Consider the following 20,320-nt stretch of genomic DNA (forward strand, 5'->3'; position numbering starts at 1 on the left):
GGCGGCGTATTAATTTCACATCGCATCACAACGATTGCTGTTTCCTTCGACAACAACAACACTGCCAATCATGACAGACTTCATGAAGTCCAACAACAACTATTTTAGCACAAATGATGATCAAGAACCTTATAGTTTTGAGCCTGAACATAAGGAGGGTTATCTACGAGTGTTAGAAGTTTAATGTTAGGCAGGTCCAGCAGGTACCAGTATTGCCAAGTGCAATACAAAAAAAAAAAATCTACAAACACAGTAAAACAATCCTTTACAGTACAATGTCTGCTCGCACAGGGATGGCAACTGATGGGATGTTCATATCTTTCCGTTTAGATGAAGAGTTAATCATAATCCTCACTGAAAAACAGAAAAAAAACACACATGTTTTTGTGTCTTTCTCACTGTGGATTTACTCCCATTATCTGCATTGTTTGCTACCTCGTACTTGCCGTGTTATACGTACTAGAATGCATGAAAAAAAAACAAAAAAACATGTGTGTTCTTGATATAATTCCAGTTGTCTCTTTTTGTAACTCCTTTTAAATTCAAAGATATTCTTGCAACTTTTTAAGTCTTTGTCTAGAGAATTCCATGCTTTCACGCCAGCAACAGAGAAGCACATTTGCTTCAAATTTGTTGGCACTCTTGGATATTTAAAGTCATACGGCCTTCTGTGATTCTCATCTTCCGACGTGAACACAAATAACTTTTGTAAGTCCTTTGGAAGAACTTTATTTCTAACTTTGAATATCACTAATAGAGTATGCAATTCTACAATGTCTTTTAGTTTTAATAATCCTGACCTAATGAAGAGTGGATTTGTGTGGTCTCTATATCCCACTGTAAAAATGATACGAATTGCTCTTTTCTATGAAAGAAATAAAGGCATTGTCACACCGTGGTGAGGGAAGTCTTCTCTTGGTTTTTTCTGTCTTGTGATTTACATGTTTTATTTTGAAAAGCAACTTCTCTTGTTTCAGATCACAGGTCCTTCCTCTTGTGTCACCAGTCTGACGTCATTCCTGACCCTTGATTGTTTCCACCTGTTTCCCATTACCCTCATGTTCTTTATAAGCCCATGCCTCCCCTTGTTCTGTGCCAGATTGTCTCGAGCTTTCGTGCCTGTTTTGCCTTCCATGTTCATGTTCATGTCCATGCCTTGCCTTGTCCCACGTCTACGTCCTTGTTTCCAGAATATCCCACGCTGTAATTTTGAATTAACTTTTTCTCCTCCCTCAGAGCGACTTTTGTTATTCAGCCTTTTTTCTACCGCAGTGGCGAGTTATAATTTTTTCCTAATGATCTTTCCTCAAAGTTTTTGAGTGATTTTTTGTTAACATTTATTAGAGTAGTAAGTTTTATAGTCTTTATTTTCTTCCTCCTGTTGGAGCGTTTTTTGTTAAAGTTTTTTGATAACAGATACGGTGCTAATTATAATTGTCCTTATTTTTATATTTCCTCCTTTTGTAGTGATTTTTGGTTTTTCCTTTTTGGAACATTTTTTCGATATCTATTTTTGTGATTTCATAGTATTTGAATTTACTCTGCTCTGGAGGCTTAAAGAGTTTTTTCAAAATAAAAGCTTTATTTAGAATCACATCTCTGCATCTGAGTCCCTTCCTTCGTCCAAGCCTGACATGCATTATGTTGCTGTGATATGTATTTCCCCATATTTTTGCACAATAATTGAAATAAGGTAGAATAATTGAGCAATATAACATTCTCATTGTATTATACGGGAAACTGTATTTAACCTTGTTCAAAATAAATAAACTTTTAGATAGCTTATTTTTCACATGCAATATATGAGCTTTCCATGTCAACTTTTCATCTAAGATGACCCCACTTATCATCCATGCAGCAACATCCTTTTATAATTGCATGCATGCTGGGTGGGTTAAGGAGCTGATTGAAATAAATTCAGATGATGTTTTTTGCCGGCTGCTTGCTGTTTTTTTGGTTTTTTTAAGCACACAATAAACCCAGCATGTGAAGTGTTAGTAGATCACCCGCAACATGCCCACTAATACTACGTGCAATTTTATAGACACTGTTTAGTAAATGCTGTTCATTATTTAGATATTACTTCATATAACTACTGTAGTTGTTTGTGGTACATTATATTGTATTGTCTGTATACAATATTTCTTATCCAAAAGTGTTTTTGTTTTTTTTAAAGGCATGCTACATGTTAAAATTGTGCAGTTTTGTTTTCCATTTAAACTGATTTCAGTTCATTTCAATAGGGAGATGTCAATTTGAGATGAAAGTGTTTTGAGTCAAGAGCTCTGGCACAGACCGAATTAGACTTAGACTTAGACAAACTTTAATGATCCACAAGGGAAATTGTTCAACACAGTAGCTCAGTTACAATGATGGAAAGTGTAAGGATGGAAAGGACAATGCAGGTATAAATCGACTAATATAGCGATAAAAAAATCTAACATATATACGAATATATACATAATATGTGTACAGAATAATATCAGTGTTTCCCACACATTCATTTATTTGTGGCGGCCCGCCACGAAAGAATTACGTCCACCACAAATGGATTTTTCGGCTTTTGACTCGCTCGACCGCTCATAAAAGCAATGGGACTCTGTCTGTGAATGTACCTTGTAGTTACAACTCCGGTGCAGTAGGTGGCGGTAGCCTACTATGCATTGTAACTCCGCCAATAGCACTTAATTCACCTGGCGGGCCAGAAGAAGAAGAAGAAGAAGAAGAAGAAGAAGAAGACGGCGAAGTAAAAGAACAGACCGACCGGATCAAAATACGAGGGTAATATAGGTTGTAGGTAGATAAGTTATAGCTGCATCGCTCGCGTCTCGTCATATATTTAACGTTAATCCGCGATTTCACCGAGCGTTTCACTCACGGTGAGCAGCCTGACGCTGCTTCATTAACACCGCCGCTGTTGTCACGTCACGTGTTACCATACCGACGAGCTAACGTGTCCAGGTTATAACCCGGTTGTCAATAAACACACGTGGAGACGGTGCTTCAGATACTGCATTAATAATGAAGCTAAATTGTCCACTGTCCACTGCAGCATGTGAATGCAATGAAAAGAATAAAATCTGAGCCAACCAGCTGTTAAAATGTTGTCCAGGTTAATGTTTTGGCCATTAAAGGCCCTTCATTTCAAGATTTCAACTGTGATCGGGCTTTAAACAGGTGGCTGACCTGTTCAGATGGGTGTAACTCAGGGGTGCTCACACTTTTTCTGCAGGCGAGCTACTTTTCAATTGATCAAGTCGTGGGGATCTACCTCATTCATATATATCATTTATATTTACTTATTTATGAAATATATGTTTTTGTTAACAAGTTAAAGGTGTTTAATGATAATACAAGTATGTTTAATACATATAGTTAATATTGTTAACAAGTTAAAGGTGTTTAAAGATAATACAAGCATGTTTAACACATATTGTTAATAAATTAAAGGTGTTTAATGATAATACAAGTATGTTTAATACATATAGTTAATATTGTTAACAAGTTAAAGGTGTTTAAAGATAATACAAGCATGTTTAACACATATTGTTAATAAATTAAAGGTGTTTAATGATAATACAAGTATGTTTAATCCATATAGTTAATATTGTTAACAAGTTAAAGGTGTTTAAAGATAATACAAGCATGTTTAACACATATTGTTAATAAATTAAAGGTGTTTAATGATAATACAAGTATGTTTAATACATATAGTTAATATTGTTAACAAGTTAAAGGTGTTTAAAGATAATACAAGCATGTTTAACACATATTGTTAATAAATTAAATGTGTTTAATGATAATACAAGTATGTTTAATACATATAGTTAATATTGTTAACAAGTTGAAGGTGTTTAATGACAATACAAGCATGTTTAACACATATAGTTAATATTGTTAACAAGTTAAAGGTGTTTAAAGATAATACAAGCATGTTTAACACATATTGTTAATAAATTAAATGTGTTTAATGATAATACAAGTATGTTTAATACATATAGTTAATATTGTTAACAAGTTGAAGGTGTTTAATGACAATACAAGCATGTTTAACACATATAGTTAATATTGTTAACAAGTTAAAGGTGTTTAAAGATAATACAAGCATGTTTAACACATATAGTTAATATTGTTAACAAGTTAAAGGTGTTTAAAAATAATACAAGCATGTTTAACACGTATAGATTCCTTTCTTTCATGAAGACAAGAATATAAGTTGGTGTATTACCTGATTCTGATGACTTGCATTGATAGGAATCAGACAGTGGTGCTGATAACGTCCGCATTTTCGAATGGAGGAGAAAAAAAGTCCTCCTTTCTGTCCAATACCACATGAAAGTGGTTGGTTTTTGGCATCTGATTTGTCCAGCTTCTGTACTCCTTTGTATACACTTTACAAGAAATACATTGTCGGCAAACTCCGTAGCTTGCTAGCTTGTGCACGCCAGCTTTCTGAGACTCTTATTTTGTTAGCGCAACTGTGCAGTTGGTCTTTGGAGTTTTGACGACAGGTACGGCGCCAGAGTCTGTTGAAATAAAGTGTTTCTCGCCTTCCTGTCGGTAATTTTAATGAGCTAAATATGTACATAAAGTGTTGTACTTATATTCCAACTCCGCGTTCTTCTTGGTCATCGCCGCTGCCGCCGTCGCCCCCCACCCCCCGACCACACCACCACAAATAGATGCCTGTCCTGTGGGAAACACTGAATATATATACAGATATATTATATAATGTCCATAACATATACCGTATTTTTCGGAGTATAAGTCGCACCGGAGTATAAGTCGCACCTGCAGAAAATGCATAATAAAGAAGGAAAAAAACATATATAAATCGCACTGGAGCCCGGCCAAACTATGAAAAAAACTGCGACTTATAGTCCGAAAAATACGGTATACAATATATACCAATGACCATGTACAATATTACCGTATATACAGTATATGTGACATCAGCAGCATAAAATAGAGTAGAAAACTAAGCACGAAAGTTGAGGTACATGATGTTTATTTTCAACCATGTCTGAAAAAGAACAAAAAAACAACTCCGGTGATGCTCGCCTTTAAGATGCATATTTCAAGTCAACACTGTACGTTTTCAGAAGACACATTCTGATTCTTTTGGAGGGTGTGGGGAATTGAGCGCTTCATTTGCATATGAGGACTGTCGTCGCCGAAAATAACCGTTTTCCAGACATACGAGTGTTTCCTGAGGTAGTACTTGGTGAAAAAAAGTTTGAGAATCACTGATCTAGACCACAAAGAAGTGTTTTCAATGTAGATTCAAATCACCATATGGTCCCGTTTAAGGAAAAGAGAAGGTTGGAAGCTACAGGGTGGGGGGCTGAGGGGGAGGCTATAACAAGATGCGGAAAAAAGAAGAAGTTTTTAATTAAAAAATGTTTCCGTAGCATAAAAAAAATAAATATAATCGATAATATATATATATATATATATATATATATATATATGTATATCGTCTATGCCAGAGCTGGGCAAATATTTTGACTCAGGGGCCACATTGAAAGAAAAAAATGTATCTGGGGTGCCAATGTGTATGTGTGTATAAATTACATATACACATTTAGCTGTAAAAATCTGCTGGACAGTATGTGTGTTGGGGTCCCTTTTTTTTTCCAGGAACACTAATACTAGGGATGTCCCGATCCGATATTTGGATCGGATCGGCCGCCGATATTTGCCAAAAAATGCGTATCGGCAAGGCATGGGAAAATGCCGATCCAGATCCAGTTTAAAAAAAAACTCCGGTCCGTGTTTTCCAACGCACCTATTTAAATAATACATTCTACTTTTCTGCTGCTCCCTAATTTCCGTTGCGCATTTTCCAGCACACCTTCAACACATCCACAGGTCTGTGGATTCTCACGCAGTTGCTTTTAGCTGCTGGCATTACACGACAGGCTCTTTTCACTCTTTTCTGTGTCTCCCTCTCACAGACAGCAAGCGCACCTTCTTACACACGTCACATACTGTCACGTCATACATCACATACTGTCACGTCATACGTCACATACTGTACGTATACGCCCTTTCCCAGCAGAGAGGTAGCAGCATGGCTAACGTTAGCTGTGATGCTAGCACAGCCGTGTGACCAACGTTCCCTCTAAGGTGCGCGCCTGCGCAATTACGCACTGCTCAAGCGTCCTCTGCACACGTCAAATCTATGCCACGCACAACATCAAATAAAAAAATAAGCGCATAACAATTTTCGACACACGGACACGACAGAGAAAACAGTTTTCGTCATCATTGTTCAAATATTGTAACGTCTGTCGAGACGCTTATCTCCATTCGGTGCCACACGTCCACACCATCAAAATGCAGAGGCAAAAATTTCCAGATCAACACCGTATGAAAAAATGTGTGATTTTTTTAGTTGTGATTTCCTTCTCTGCATGAAAGTTTAAAAGTAGCATATATTAATGCAGTATGAAGAAGAATGTTTTAATGTAGACATGCAAGCCTTGAAAAAAAAAATTGAAAATCAAGACTACATTTCCTGCAAATATATATTTTAACTTTAGATTTATTCTCATATCAAACTCTTTTGGCTGTCTTTTTGACACTTACATCCGGCGCCCCCCTCTACACCCTGGATTATAAATAATGTAAATAATTCAATGTGATGATCTTGTGTGATGACTGTATTATGATGATAGTATATATCTGATAGTATATATCTGTATCATGAATCAATTCAACTTCAACTTTTCAATTCAAATTTCAACTTAAACAAGTTGAAAAACGTATTCGGGTGTTACCATTTAGTGGTCAATTGTACGGAATATGTACTTCACTGTGCAACCTACTAATAAAAGTCTCAATCAATCAATGAAAACACAAAGAATCATCATACTGCTGTGATTATGCATCAAGTGTTCATTCAAGGCTAAGGCAAAATATCGAGATATATATTGTGTGATATGACCTTAAAATATCGCAATATTAAAAAAAAGGCCATATCGCCCAGCCCTAGTTCAATGATGCCATTTCTGTTTGTCATGTATAATTTTGTCTATTTTGTGTTTATCCTTGAATAAACAGGTCCGTTTCTTGTTACCAACCATTGTGTATTATTCAAACTCACCTAATTCAGCTGGCTAGTTGTTATCAAGAGTACTAAAACCCTTTTCAACATGATTCTGACAACTAAGTAGGCTAAATAACTTTAAACTTTAATACATGCTCGGATAGGCCAGTATCGGTCAGTATCAGTATCGGTTAGTATCGGTATCGGATCGGAAGTGCAAAAACAATATCGGTATCGGATCGGAAGTGCAAAAACCTGGATCGGGACATCCCTTACTAATACCAAAAGTCACAATGTCCGATAGAGTTCTAAAAAAGTTATGACAGACCACCTCAAAAAAACATAATGGAAATGTACAGTTTTTTACTGAATGGGACACCCAAAATGTACATTAAGATAAAGAGAGTGGGATTTACAATATTAACTATGAACGATAAAACACTGAATATTAACAACATCACTCCTCTTTTACTTATCAAACCAGCTCCTCGATAGTTGTGTATCTTTTACAATCAAACAACACACAACAAAAATTCATAAAACAGCAAAGTATGAATGCAAAGTGTAATAAACACCTACAATATCATATATTATCACGTAAAAATCTGCTTCCGCATCTGTTTCTGACACATGCGTTTGGAGCTGTGTTCCTCGTCTGAGCTGCTGTGACGTAGATTACCGTAATACCTCGAATATCACTCAAAAACACAGATTTCAACCATTGAAATACTTTCTATAGTTCAAGACTTACGGTCACTTAAAAACAGCACTGCACATCACAATGGCGGCGACAGATTCGATGTTAAAGGTCTAAAAAAATGATGTAGAACGTCGTGTTTTTCTCCATACAATATAAACCATACCATACCATACCATAACATACCAACTTTATTTATAAAGCCCTTTAAAAACAAGCACAGTTGAAGAACAAAGGGCTGTACATCACAAAGAAATACAGGCAAAGGACAGACTAAAAAATAACATTTAAAACAGAAGTAAAATACACATTGGAAAAAGCAAATACAAATTACCCTAAAATCAATTTGTTAGATAAAAAGCAGTTAAAAAGTTAAAAACAGTTAAAAAAGTTAAAAACAGTTTAAAGTCTCATGCTGGGTTAAAAGCCAGTGAATAAAAATGGGTTTTAAGAAGGGTCTTAAAAGTAGCCAAAGAAGGGTCCTGTCTCACATGGAGAGGGAGATGGTTCCAGAGTTTGGGACCCGCAACAGTGAAGGCTCTGTCCCCTCTGAGTTTGCACGTTGATTTGGGGACCTCCAGGAGCAGCTGATCAGCTAACCTGAGGGACCGGGTGGGGGCATAGAGGTGGAGCAGCTCAGAGAGGTACGGTGGAGCAAGACCACGTAAGGATTTAAAAACGAGTAATATCATTTTAACATGGACTCTAAAAGACACAGGCAGCCAGTGGAGGGAGGCTAAAACAGGAGTAATGAGCTCTCTTTTTCTTGTGTTAGTTAAAAGTCGGGCAGCTGCATTTTGGACCAGCTGCAGACGTGAGAGGGAGGACTGACTAATTCCAAAATACAAACCCCGTTTCCATATGAGTTGGGAAATTGTGTTAGATGTAAATATAAACGGAATACAATGATTTGCAAATCATTTTCAACCCATATTCAGTTGAATATGCTACAAAGACAACATATTTTTTTTTTTTTGCAAATAATCATTAACTTTAGAATTTGATGCCAGCAACACGTGACAAAGAAGATGGGAAAGGTGGAAATAAATACTGATAAAGTTGAGGAATGCTCATCAAACACTTATTTGGAACATCCCACAGGTGAACAGGCAAATTGGGAACAGGTGGGTGCCATGATTGGGTAAAAATGTAGATTCCATGAAATGCTCAGTCATTCACAAACAAGGATGGGGCGAGGGTCACCACTTTGTCCACAAATGTGTGAGCAAATTGTTGAACAGTTTAAGAAAAACCTTTCTCAACCAGCTATTACAAGGAATTTAGGGATTTCACTATCTACGGTCCGTAATATCATCAAAGGGTTCAGAGAATCTGGAGAAATCACTGCACGTAAGCAGCTAAGCCCGTGACCTTCGATCCCTCAGGCTGTACTGCATCAACAAGCGACATCAGTGTGTAAAGGATATCACCACATGGGCTCAGGAACACTTCAGAAACCCACTGTCAGTAACTACAGTTGGTTGCTACATCTGTAAGTGCAAGTTAAAACTCTCCTATGCAAGGCGAAAACCGTTTATCAACAACACCCAGAAACGCCGTCGGCTTCGCTGGGCCTGAGCTCATCTAAGATGAACTGATACAAAATGGAAAAGTGTTCTGTGGTCTGACGAGTCCACATTTCAAATTGTTTTTGCAAACTATGGACGTTGTGTCCTCCGGACCACAGAGGAAAAGAACCATCCGGATTGTTATAGGCGCAAACTTGAAAAGCCAGCATCTGTGATGGTATGGGGGTGTATTAGTGCCCAAGACATGGGTAACTTACACATCTGTGAAGGCACCATTAATGCTGAAAGGTACATGCCGGTTTTGGAGCAACATATGTTGCCATCCAAGCAACGTTACCATGGACGCCCCTGCTTATTTCAGCAAGACAATGCCAAGCCACGTGTTACATCAACGTGGCTTCATAGTAAAAGAGTGCGAGTACTAGACTGGCCTGCCTGTAGTCCAGACCTGTCTCCCATTGAAAATGTGTGGCGCATTATGAAGCCTAAAATACCACAACGGAGACCCCCGGATTGTTGAACAACTTAAGCTGTACATCAAGCAAGAATGGGAAAGAATTCCACCTGAGAAGCTTAAAAAATGTGTCTCCTCAGTTCCTAAACGTGTACTGAGTGTTGTTAAAAGGAAAGGCCATGTAACACAGTGGTGAACATGCCCTTTCCCAACTACTTTGGCACGTCTTGCAGCCATGGAATTCTAAGTTAATTATTATTTGCAAAAAAAGAATAAAGTTTATGAGTTTGAACATCAAATATCTTGTCTTTGTAGTGCATTCAATTGAATATGGGTTGAAAAGATTTTCAAATCATTGTATTCCGTTTATATTTACATCTAACACAAGTTCCCAACTCATATGGAAACAGGGTTTGTACAAAGAATTACAGTAATCCAGCCGAGATGTGATAAAGGCATGGATTACTGTCTCAAACTGTTGCCTAGAAAGAAGGTTTTTAACCTTGGCCAGCTGACGTAAATAAAAAAAAAGCTGGCTTTCACCACTGTGCCAATCTGACGGTCCAATTTAAAATCACTGTCAATACGAAAGCCCAGGTTGGTGATCATGGGCTTAACGTGCAAAGCCAAGGGCCCAAAGTCAACAGGGGGGAGCTCACAGGTACCACTAGGTCCAAACACTATTACTTCTGTCTTCTTTTCATTGAGGTTTAAGAAATTTAGGGCCATCCAGGCCTTGATATCATTAAGACAAGCAAGTAGTGGCTGCATTGAAGAGGCATGATTTCTCTTTAACGGAAAATAAATGTGTGTGTCATCGGCATAACAATGAAAACAAATATCATGCTTTCTTAGGATTGAGCACAGAGGAAGTAAATAAATAGAAAAGAGCAGTGGTCCTAAAACTGAGCCCAGTGGGACCCCACAGAGGATTCAGAACCAGCAACATTTACAGAGAAGGTCCAGTTAGTCAAATATGACTTCAGCCAACTCAAAGCAGTACCACAGATGCCCACTTGATGCTGTAGGCGTGCTAATTAAAATATTATGGTCCACCGTATCAAATGCTGCTGTTAGGTCGAGTAAAACTAAAATCACATGATCCCCTAAATCTGTTGCTCGAAGAATGTCATTAAAAACCCTTAATAAAGCTGACTCGGTACTATGGAGGGGTTTAAACCCAGACTGGAAGACTTCTAAAATATCACAGTCCTCTAAAAAAGTGTTTAACTGGGTAAAAACAATCTTCTCCAAGATCTTTAAGAGGAAAGGCAGCTTAGAAATGGGTCTAAAATGGGCTAAAACTGAACTGTCCAGACCAGGGGCCGTATTTATCAAGCGTCTTAGAATTACTCCTAAGAAGTCTGCTAAGAGTTGACTTATAAGTAAAGAAATTCTTCGCTGAAAGCTGCACTTAAAAGTTAGTTATCAAGCGTCTTACTCACACTTTCAGCAAAGTGTAGGACTGAATCTTAAGTTTCACACTCAGAGCTGAATTACGACATTACTATGTGCCGTAAACGGAATTTTAGGTGACGTCATTTCTGTGTCCATAGAAATGACCAATCACGGAAGGGAATCCCTTGTCTAAGAATAAAGAAATATCTTAGAAATATTTAAGTGGACAATGGGAGTGTATATTTTGACAATAAACTACAAAATAATACAAAACAAACAAACATTATTGACAATGAATCAAAAATAAATGTTTCCTTTTCTTTCCAATTCATTTTCCCAGTGGCGAGATATCAAAGCATTGTGATGACCTTTAGTTCTGCTGTGTGATGTTGCTGATGAGATGACGCCCCTTATTATAAATCTGTGACAAAAACAATACCCGCTCTGTCTAAACGATACCGTTTGATCAGCTGTTCGTCATCAAACAAAGCCAGCACAACCTTCCGCTCCCTGAACGTTCGCGAACGTCTCTCTCGCCTCAGTGCCATCCCCCGCTGGCAACTCCTAACCACTTAGGACTCCTCTGAATATCGTGGAGAGTTGGAGTGATTCTTAGACTTAAGAAAGTTGATGAATAGCTTTTATTCTTAAGTTTGAGAGTAGGACTAAATTTCGCAAATTCTCAGGACTTAAGCGTAAAATGGCACTCTAAGACGCTTGATAAATACGGCCCCAGGTTTCTTTAGAAGCGATTGAACCACGGCGTGTTTAAAACTGGTAGGAACCACACCAGAAAACAGACTGCTATTTCGAATGTTAAGAACAGGCTGCCCTATGCAAGAAAACACTTCTTTAAAAAATGTAGGAGGGACAGCATCATGGGGGGAACCTGAGGGCTTCATATGATTAGTCAATTCTTGTAACTGCTGCAGAGTCACTTGCTCAAACTGATTAAAAACAGCAGAGTAGTTAAACGGGACAGAAGGGTCAGAGGTCGGAACAGAAATGAGAGCCCTTATTGTGGCAATCTTATCAATAAAATACTCCAAAAAGGCAGGAGGGTTCCAAACATGTAGGCTGAGGGGCATTAAGAACAGAGTCAATGATTTTGAACAAAACACGAGGGTCAAGACTATTTGAGGCAATAATGTTTGCCAAAGTTCTCTTTCTGCCTATTTTACTGTGCTCTGATATCGATGCCAACAGTCCTTTAAAATCTGGAGTGACACCTGAAGCTTGCCCTTCTTCCACCTGCGTTCAGCTTTGCGGCACTCACGTCTGATTGCACGGGTTCTCTCATTAAACCAGGGTTCTGATTTAGTTTTGGCCTTTTTGATTTTTAAAGGAGCCACTGAGTTAAAGGCTGTCTCACAGGTGGAGTCAAACAATGGATTGAGTTTCTCAGTGCCAGAAAAAACAGAGTCAGAGGGTATAAAAACCTGGTTAAAAGCAATAATAAACTGACCAGCAGTCAGCACGTATGACAATATGTGCTGTGTAGTGAAACTTATTTAACTAAACAAATGGCTGCCTTTGAAAGGCCGTTTGCAATAAAAAAATATATATGAAAATAGTATCAATAGTACCAATGCCTCATGACAATATTACATAAATGAAACACAATAAAACAATCCCGTACAGTACAATGTCTGCTCTCACGGGGATGACAACTGATGGGATGTTCATATCTTCCCGTTTAGATGAAGAGTTAATCATAATGCTTACACAGGTAAAAAAAACTGAAAAAAAACACTCGTCTTTTTGTGTCTTTCTCACTGTGGGTTTACTCCCATTATCTGCATTGTTTGCTACCTCGTACTTGCCGTATTATACGTACTAGAATGCATGAAAAAAAACAAAAAAACATGTGTGTTCTTGCCTTGCATAGGGATTGTGAATGATGGGCAAAATAAAATAAAAAAAAGTGCAGTTTTACCTTAAAGTTATGAGTATATAGACTAGGATTTACTAAAGGTTTATGTGTACTAAAACTCATGCAAACATGATAGCACACGCAAAGCCGATCTACTAAGCGTGTGCAAAGTGTGAGTCAACACTCATCACCATTTTGCGAGCATTATTTTGCATTTTATATAGCACCTGTGAAATGTATGTGCAAACTGACACAGTTACACGCACGCAAAGACGGACGAGGAACAGAGAATGTGTGTGTCAACATGTTTGCATGGGCTCTCAGAAAGTTTATATTAGACTTATCGTCCATGCAGCAACATCCTTTTATAATTGTATAGCTGCATGCTGGGTGGGTGCCAGTTATATTGTTTTACGTGCAGTTTTGAAGATGACTTGCTTTGAAATTATAAGCCAAGCAGATATTAAGTAAATATTGATATTTTAACCCCAACATTTTTTTGGAAATATTTGATATTATTTGTTGTATGTCAAAATTCAAAGAACAAATATACGTATTAAGAAATAATATGACCTTATTTTCCGAACCATAGGGCGCATTACAGGATGTCGTTGTGGCTTGTGCAGCCCTTTGAGACACTTGTGATTTAGGGCTATATAAATAAATATTGATTGATTGATTGATAATGAAACCCACTACTACCGATCACACAGTCTGATAGTTTATATATCAATGATGAAATCTTAACATTGCAACACATGCCAATACGGCCGGGTTAACTTATAAAGTGCAATTTTAAATTTCCCGGGAAACTTCCGGTTGAAAACGTCTAGGTATGATGACGTATGCGCGTGACGTAAGTAGTTGAATCAGACATTTTGGAATAGGTCGGTCGCCAGCTTAAATCGTCTTTTTTCATCGCAAAATTCCACAGTATTCTGGACATCTGTGTTGGTGAATCTTTTGCAATTTGTTTAATGAACAATGGAGACTGCAAAGAAGAAACCTGTAGGTGCGATCGGTGTATTAGTGTCTGGCTACAGCAACACAACCAGGAGGACTTTGACTTGGATAGCAGACGCGCTATCCGACGCTAGCCGCCGACCGCATCGATGATCGGGTGAAGTCCTTCGTCGCGCCGTCGATCGCTGGAACGCAGGTGAGCACTGGTGTTGATGAGCAGATGAGAGCTGGTGTAGGTGGAGAGCTAATCTTATTAGCATAGCTCTATCGAGGTCCCATAGCTAAGTTAGCTTCAATGGCGTCGTTAGCAACAGCATTGCTAGGCTTCGTCAGGCGGTACAGCATTAACCGTGTGGTTACAGGTCCAGAGTTTGATAGTATTGTTGATATTCTGTCTATTCTTCCAGTCAGGGGCTTATTTATTTTGTTTCTATCTGCAGTTAAGCACGATGCTATCACGTTAGCTCCATGGCTAAAGTGCTTCGCTGACGTATTGTCGTGGAGATAAAAGTCACTGTGAATGTCCATTTCGCGTTCTCGACTCTCATTTTCAAGAGGATATAGTATCCGAGGTGGTTTAAAATACAAATCCGTGATCCACAATAGAAAAAGGAGAGAGTGTGGAATCCAATGAGCCCTTGTACCTAAGTTACTGTCAGAGTGAAAAAAGATGCGTCCTGCACTGCACTCTAGTCCTTCACTCTCACGTTTTTTATCCACAAATCTTTCATCCTGGCTCAAATGAATGGGGTAATCGTCGCTTTCTCAGTCCGAATCGCTCTCGCTGCTGGTGTAAACAATGGGGAAATGTGAGGAGACTTTCAACTTGTGACGTCACGCTACTTCCGGTACAGGCAAGGCTTTTTTTTATCAGCGACCAAAAGTTGTAAACTTTATCGTCGATGTTCTCTACTAAATCCTTTCAGCAAAAATATGGCAATATCGCGAAATGATCAAGTATGACACATAGAATGGATCTGCTATCCCCGTTTAAATAAAAAAAAATCATTTCAGTAGGCCTTTAAAAGAGTCTTTTTTTTTTTTTCTTTTTCTAAATGTAAAACACTTCCTTGTGGTCTACATAACATGTAATGGTGGTTCTTTGGTCAAAATGTTGCATGGATTATGTTTTACAGATCATCTTCAAGCCGCTTTCTGACAGTCGCTTCCGGATGCGCCGTTTTGTGGGCGGTCTTATTTACGTGGCTCACCTTCGGCAGCGTCTTTTCCCCGTCATCTTTGTTGCAGCGGCGTAGCGTGCAAGGACGGAGTTGGAAGAAGTGTCAAAAGACGGAGCTAACTGTTTTAATGACATTCAGACTTTACTTCAATCAATAACGGAGCAGCATCTCCTCATCCGGAAACAACAATAAGGCCTGTGTGTCCTGTCCTGTGAGAAACAGTCCGACCGGAACGCTCTAATAACTAAAGTTCCTTGGGTGAATAATGTAAACTCACTACACCGGTATGTTTTAGCGCTTTCACGGCGAGTTTACTGACAGATACAAGTAAGAACTTTACACTACTTTATATTAGAAATAGCAACAGCGGAGGATGAATAGTTGCCATAACAAGAGGATAGAGAAAAAGAAGAAGCTTATCGACTACGGTGTTGTCACCGACTACAAAGGCGGACTCGCGCAAATTTTTCAGGATTTATGCAGATCCCAAATACACATCAGCAGGTACCAGAAGGTAAGAAAAGTTGCTTTTGCATAATATTGCAAAACAAAACGGCAGACAATATGTCTTACCTTATACACACCATAATAATACTCGTATGTTGAAGCGCATCAAGCAGTGTGGCTTCATAGCTTACCAAAGTCGTACTAAAACATTTTGATAGATTTTTGAGCGCCGTGTGTAATGTTCTATATTTTCAATTGAACATATCAAATGTTGGTGTTGTTTACTTGAGTCATATTGCAGTCTACGTGTATCTCTTGTATGTGAGTCCCATTATATAATTGCAGTCTACACGTGTCTCTTATGTTTGACTGCCATCTACTGATCACACTTATCATTTCACCGTGTACCAAAAAAAAAAATAGCTTTGAGGTCGGTAAGCAAAACTAAAATTATTCCATACCTTAGGCACACTGGGTTATAAGGTGCACTAGATAGACAGATAGATAGATAGATAGATAGATAGATAGATAGATAGATAGATAGATAGATAGATAGATAGATAGATAGTACTTTATTGATTCCTTCAGGAGAGTTCCCTCAGGAAAATTAAAATTCCAGCAGCAGTGTACAAAATTGAGATCGAATTTAAAAAGTAAAAATTAAGTGGGGGTATACATGGAAACAAAACTGTCGAGTTTTGAGGGGGAAAAAAGATTATAAGTGAGCCTTATAGTACGGAAAATACGGTATGTAAATACATGAATCAATGCCTCATTAAAATTTTACATTAATGCCAGTTATATTGTTTTATGTACAATTTTGAAGATAACTTTCTTTGAAATCATAAGCCAAGCAGATATTAAGTAAGTATTTATATTTTAGCACAAACATTTTTTCAAATATTTGATATTATTTGTTGTATGTCAAAATTCAAAGAACAAATATATTTATTAAGAAATAATATTAATGATATTGACGCACATTATTTCCAGGCTTTCACGTTACGTTTTATGTGGCGGGGAAAATCTAGCCCCCGGAACCACACGTTGGACATTGATGCTATGATGCACGAACCAATAGTCTTCATTCATCTGCTGTATGTTTGTTTATATAGTGCAGCTTGGCAACAGACATTCTGAGAGAATTTATGACGGGTGCACTTGTCGGGTATACAACATGTAATTTGGTCCATGTGGTCCCCTCCAAGGTTTCTCATTGTTATCCCATTGGGTTGCCCTGGTGTGGGATCTGAGCCGAGGATGTCGTTGTGGCTTGTGCAGCCCTTTGAGACACTCATAATTTAGGGCTATTTAAGTAAACATTGATTGATGGATTGATTGAATCTTCAACTTCAAACCCTTGTCACATTAAATGAGTTTAAAGCTTCTGTGAAAGGATTGCAGTCTACCTTGTCTGCATGCACATGTGTTATGTGAGCAAGTTGTAATGTTGTAAATGTGATGTTTTATGGGTTGTTTAATGTTTTTAATGTAACCTCCCAACGGGTGTAAAAGAAAGTGCGTCTCTACCCTCCTTCAAAACAGCACTAAAAGAAGACCTACAGGCAAGTTCAAACCTAAACTAACACCCTCCCCCTTCCACATCCCACCTCCCCGGATTGTAAATAATCAAATGTAAATAATCAAATGTAGATACTTGTTATTATACTTTCTGATCTCTCTCTCTCTCTATGTCCACTACTTGCTGTACATATCCTACCAAGTCAGACCTACACTGTTACAATGTCCATTTCTCTGATGATGCAATTGTTGATGACTGAAGTGTCTCCACATCCCACACCCCGGATTGTAAATAATGTAAATAATTCAATGTATATACTCTGATGATTGACTTGAGTGATGACTGCATTATGATGATAGTATATATTTGTACCATGAATCGATTTAAGAAGACTCCGACTTAAACAAGTTGAAAAACTTATTCGGGTGTTGTTGTTACCATTTAGTAGTCAATTGTACGCATACTTGCCAACCCTCCCAGATTTTCCGGGAGACTCCCGAAATTCAGCGCATCTCCCGAAAACCTCCCGGGACCTGAGTCCGCTAACCCACAATATAAACAGCATACCTGCCCAATCACGTTATAACTGTAGAATGATGGAGGGCGAGTTCTTGGTTTCTTATGAGGGTTTATTGTTGGGCAGTTTCATTAACGTCCTCCCAGCGCGGCAACATCACACAACAACAGCAGTCACGTTTTTGTCTACCGTAAAGCAGTTTGTCTGCCGTAAACAGCAATGTTGTGACACTCTTAAACAGGACAATACTGTCATCTAGTGCATTTGATGGAAGCACTTTTGTGCGTGCCACACAGCAATGCATCATCAGAGAGGGTGTTCAGCATGGTTCGAAAAATAGTGACAGAGAATAGAACAAGGATGGACAATTCAACCCTTAACTCAACAATGAGTAGATGAGTGTTATGTGTGTGTATATGTGTAAATAAATGAACACTGAAATTCAAGTATTTATTTTGTGTATATATATATATATATATATATATATATATATATATATATATATATATATATATATATATATAATAAAATAAATATACATCTATAGCTAGAATTCACTGAAAGTCAAGTATTTCTTATATATATATATATATATATATATATATATATATATATATATATATATATGTATATATATGAAATACTTGACTTAGTATTTCGTCAAGTATTTCTTATTTATATATATATATATATATATATATATATATATATATAATAAAAGAAATATATATTTATAGCTAGAATTCACTGAAAGTCAAGTATTTCTTATATATATATATATATATATATATATATATATATATATATATATAATAAAAGAAACATATATTTATAGCTAGAATTCACTGAAAGTCAAGTATTTCTTATAAATATATATATATATATATATATATATATATATATATATATATATATATATGAAATACTTGACTTAGTATTTTGTCAAGTATTTCCTATGATTGTACGGAATATGTACTGTACTGTGCAATCTACTAATAAAAGTCTCAATCAATCAAACCTTGCTGCTGCCCTCTTGGCCAGGTCTCCCTTGGAGATGGGATTTTACCTGTTTAAATAAAGGCTATCCATCCATCCATCCATTTTCTACCGCTTATTCCCTTTGGGGTCGCGGGGGGCGCTGGAGCCTATCTCAGCTACAATTGGGCGGAAGGCGGGGTACACCCTGGACAAGTCGCCACCTCATCGCAGGGCCAACACAGGTAGACAGACAACATTCACACTCACATCCACACACTAGGGCCAATTTAGTGTTGCCAATCAACCTATCCCCAGGTGCATGTCTTTGGAGGTGGGAGGAAGCCGGAGTACCCGGAGGGAACCCACGCAGTCATGGGGAGAACATGCAAACTCCACACAGAAAGATCCCGAGCCCGGGATTGAACCCAAGACTACTCAGGACCTTCGTATTGTGAGGCAGATGCACTAACCCCTCTTCCACCGTGAAGCCCTAAATAAAGGCTAAATTAACAAATTAAAAAAAAAACATGGCAAACTCAACACGCGGCACAGATAAAACCTGTCCGTGGACCTGATCCGGCCCACGGGCCGTACGTCTGCCACCCCTGATTTAGACAATATAAGCAGTAGTGGTATGTATTTCAATTGGCCAATAAATGTGTAAAAAATTAAAAGGAACATCAACATCCTAAATACACAATACAATATTAATGGTATGATTCTTTGAAGGACAAGAACATGGAAACTAGTTCCATTATTGAAATTAGCAGTGAACTTGATGATTTTTTTTTTTTTTTAAGTGGACTTACCGGTCAATGCACAGCACCGTGACAATCCCCACGGTGGTGAACTGGTTGCTGACGTCCACCACAACCACCGCCTTGCACATAAAGTTCCCGAAGACCCACTGCCTGTCTCTGACCAACTGGTGGATGTTGAAGGGCATCACCAGCAGGAAGAGCATGTCCGCTATAGCCAAGTTCAACACGTAGATGTCCGACACCATCTTCTTCTTGCAGGCGGCCACTGCGTAAATGACCAGTCCGTTGGCCAGGACTCCCACCGAGCACAGGATGCCGTAAATAGACGGGAAGATGTGCATAAAAGTGGTGATGTCGATGTAGCTGTACGGGGGGAAGCTGACGTTCCCACATGACGCCTCGGTTAAGTTGTTTGGGCAGAGAATGTCCGTGGCGTTCATCTTTTCTTTTTTGCGTTCTGATGAAGGATTAAGGTCCTCCCGCGCGTCTCTGTCTCTGGGTGGAAGTGCGCACGGCGCGTCCAGCTGCAACTCTCCACTGGTCCTTCTCTCGTCCTCTTTGCGCAATTGAAAAACAGGCGCGATTTAATCGAATCCAACTGTGCTGGTCTCTAGAGCATGTTTTATCTCTGTGGGGGCCAACAGTGGAGTGGCAGACACAACCAAGAGGCGCGCTGGTTGGATTGTCCGGACGCGCCTCGCAAAAAGTTCCCTCCCTTCAAAACATCATCATGGCTCTTGGACAAATCATGCAAATCGGCCAGGAAGTATTCCAATAGGTTTTTTTCCCCCCATTCATTCCATTAATACAATTTATTTAGCACTAGTGTTGTCCAGATATAAATATTTTGGTACCGGTACCAAGTGTAAACATGTATATTGTACTGAGCAGCCAGGTCAGAGATGGGAATACTACTTTATGTGGCAGTGTTTTCCGTTTGTGTTTCTAT

The 20,320-nt window shown here is 38.3% G+C and overlaps 1 protein-coding gene across 1 annotated transcript in view; it reads right to left on the reverse strand.

Moving 5' to 3' along the window:
• Positions 1-19,811, reverse strand: part of mchr2b (melanin concentrating hormone receptor 2b) — a 57,784-nt gene extending 37,973 nt beyond the window's left edge. The window contains exon 1 of the mRNA XM_061928097.2: positions 19,420-19,811. Within this exon, the coding sequence (XP_061784081.1) occupies positions 19,420-19,811 (392 nt within the window). The remainder of the gene's footprint in view (positions 1-19,419) is intronic.
• Between the last annotated feature and the right edge of the window lie 509 nt (positions 19,812-20,320).

This window comes from Nerophis lumbriciformis, linkage group LG35, assembly GCF_033978685.3.
Source record: "Nerophis lumbriciformis linkage group LG35, RoL_Nlum_v2.1, whole genome shotgun sequence".
In the NCBI taxonomy this organism is placed as follows: domain Eukaryota; kingdom Metazoa; phylum Chordata; class Actinopteri; order Syngnathiformes; family Syngnathidae; genus Nerophis; species Nerophis lumbriciformis.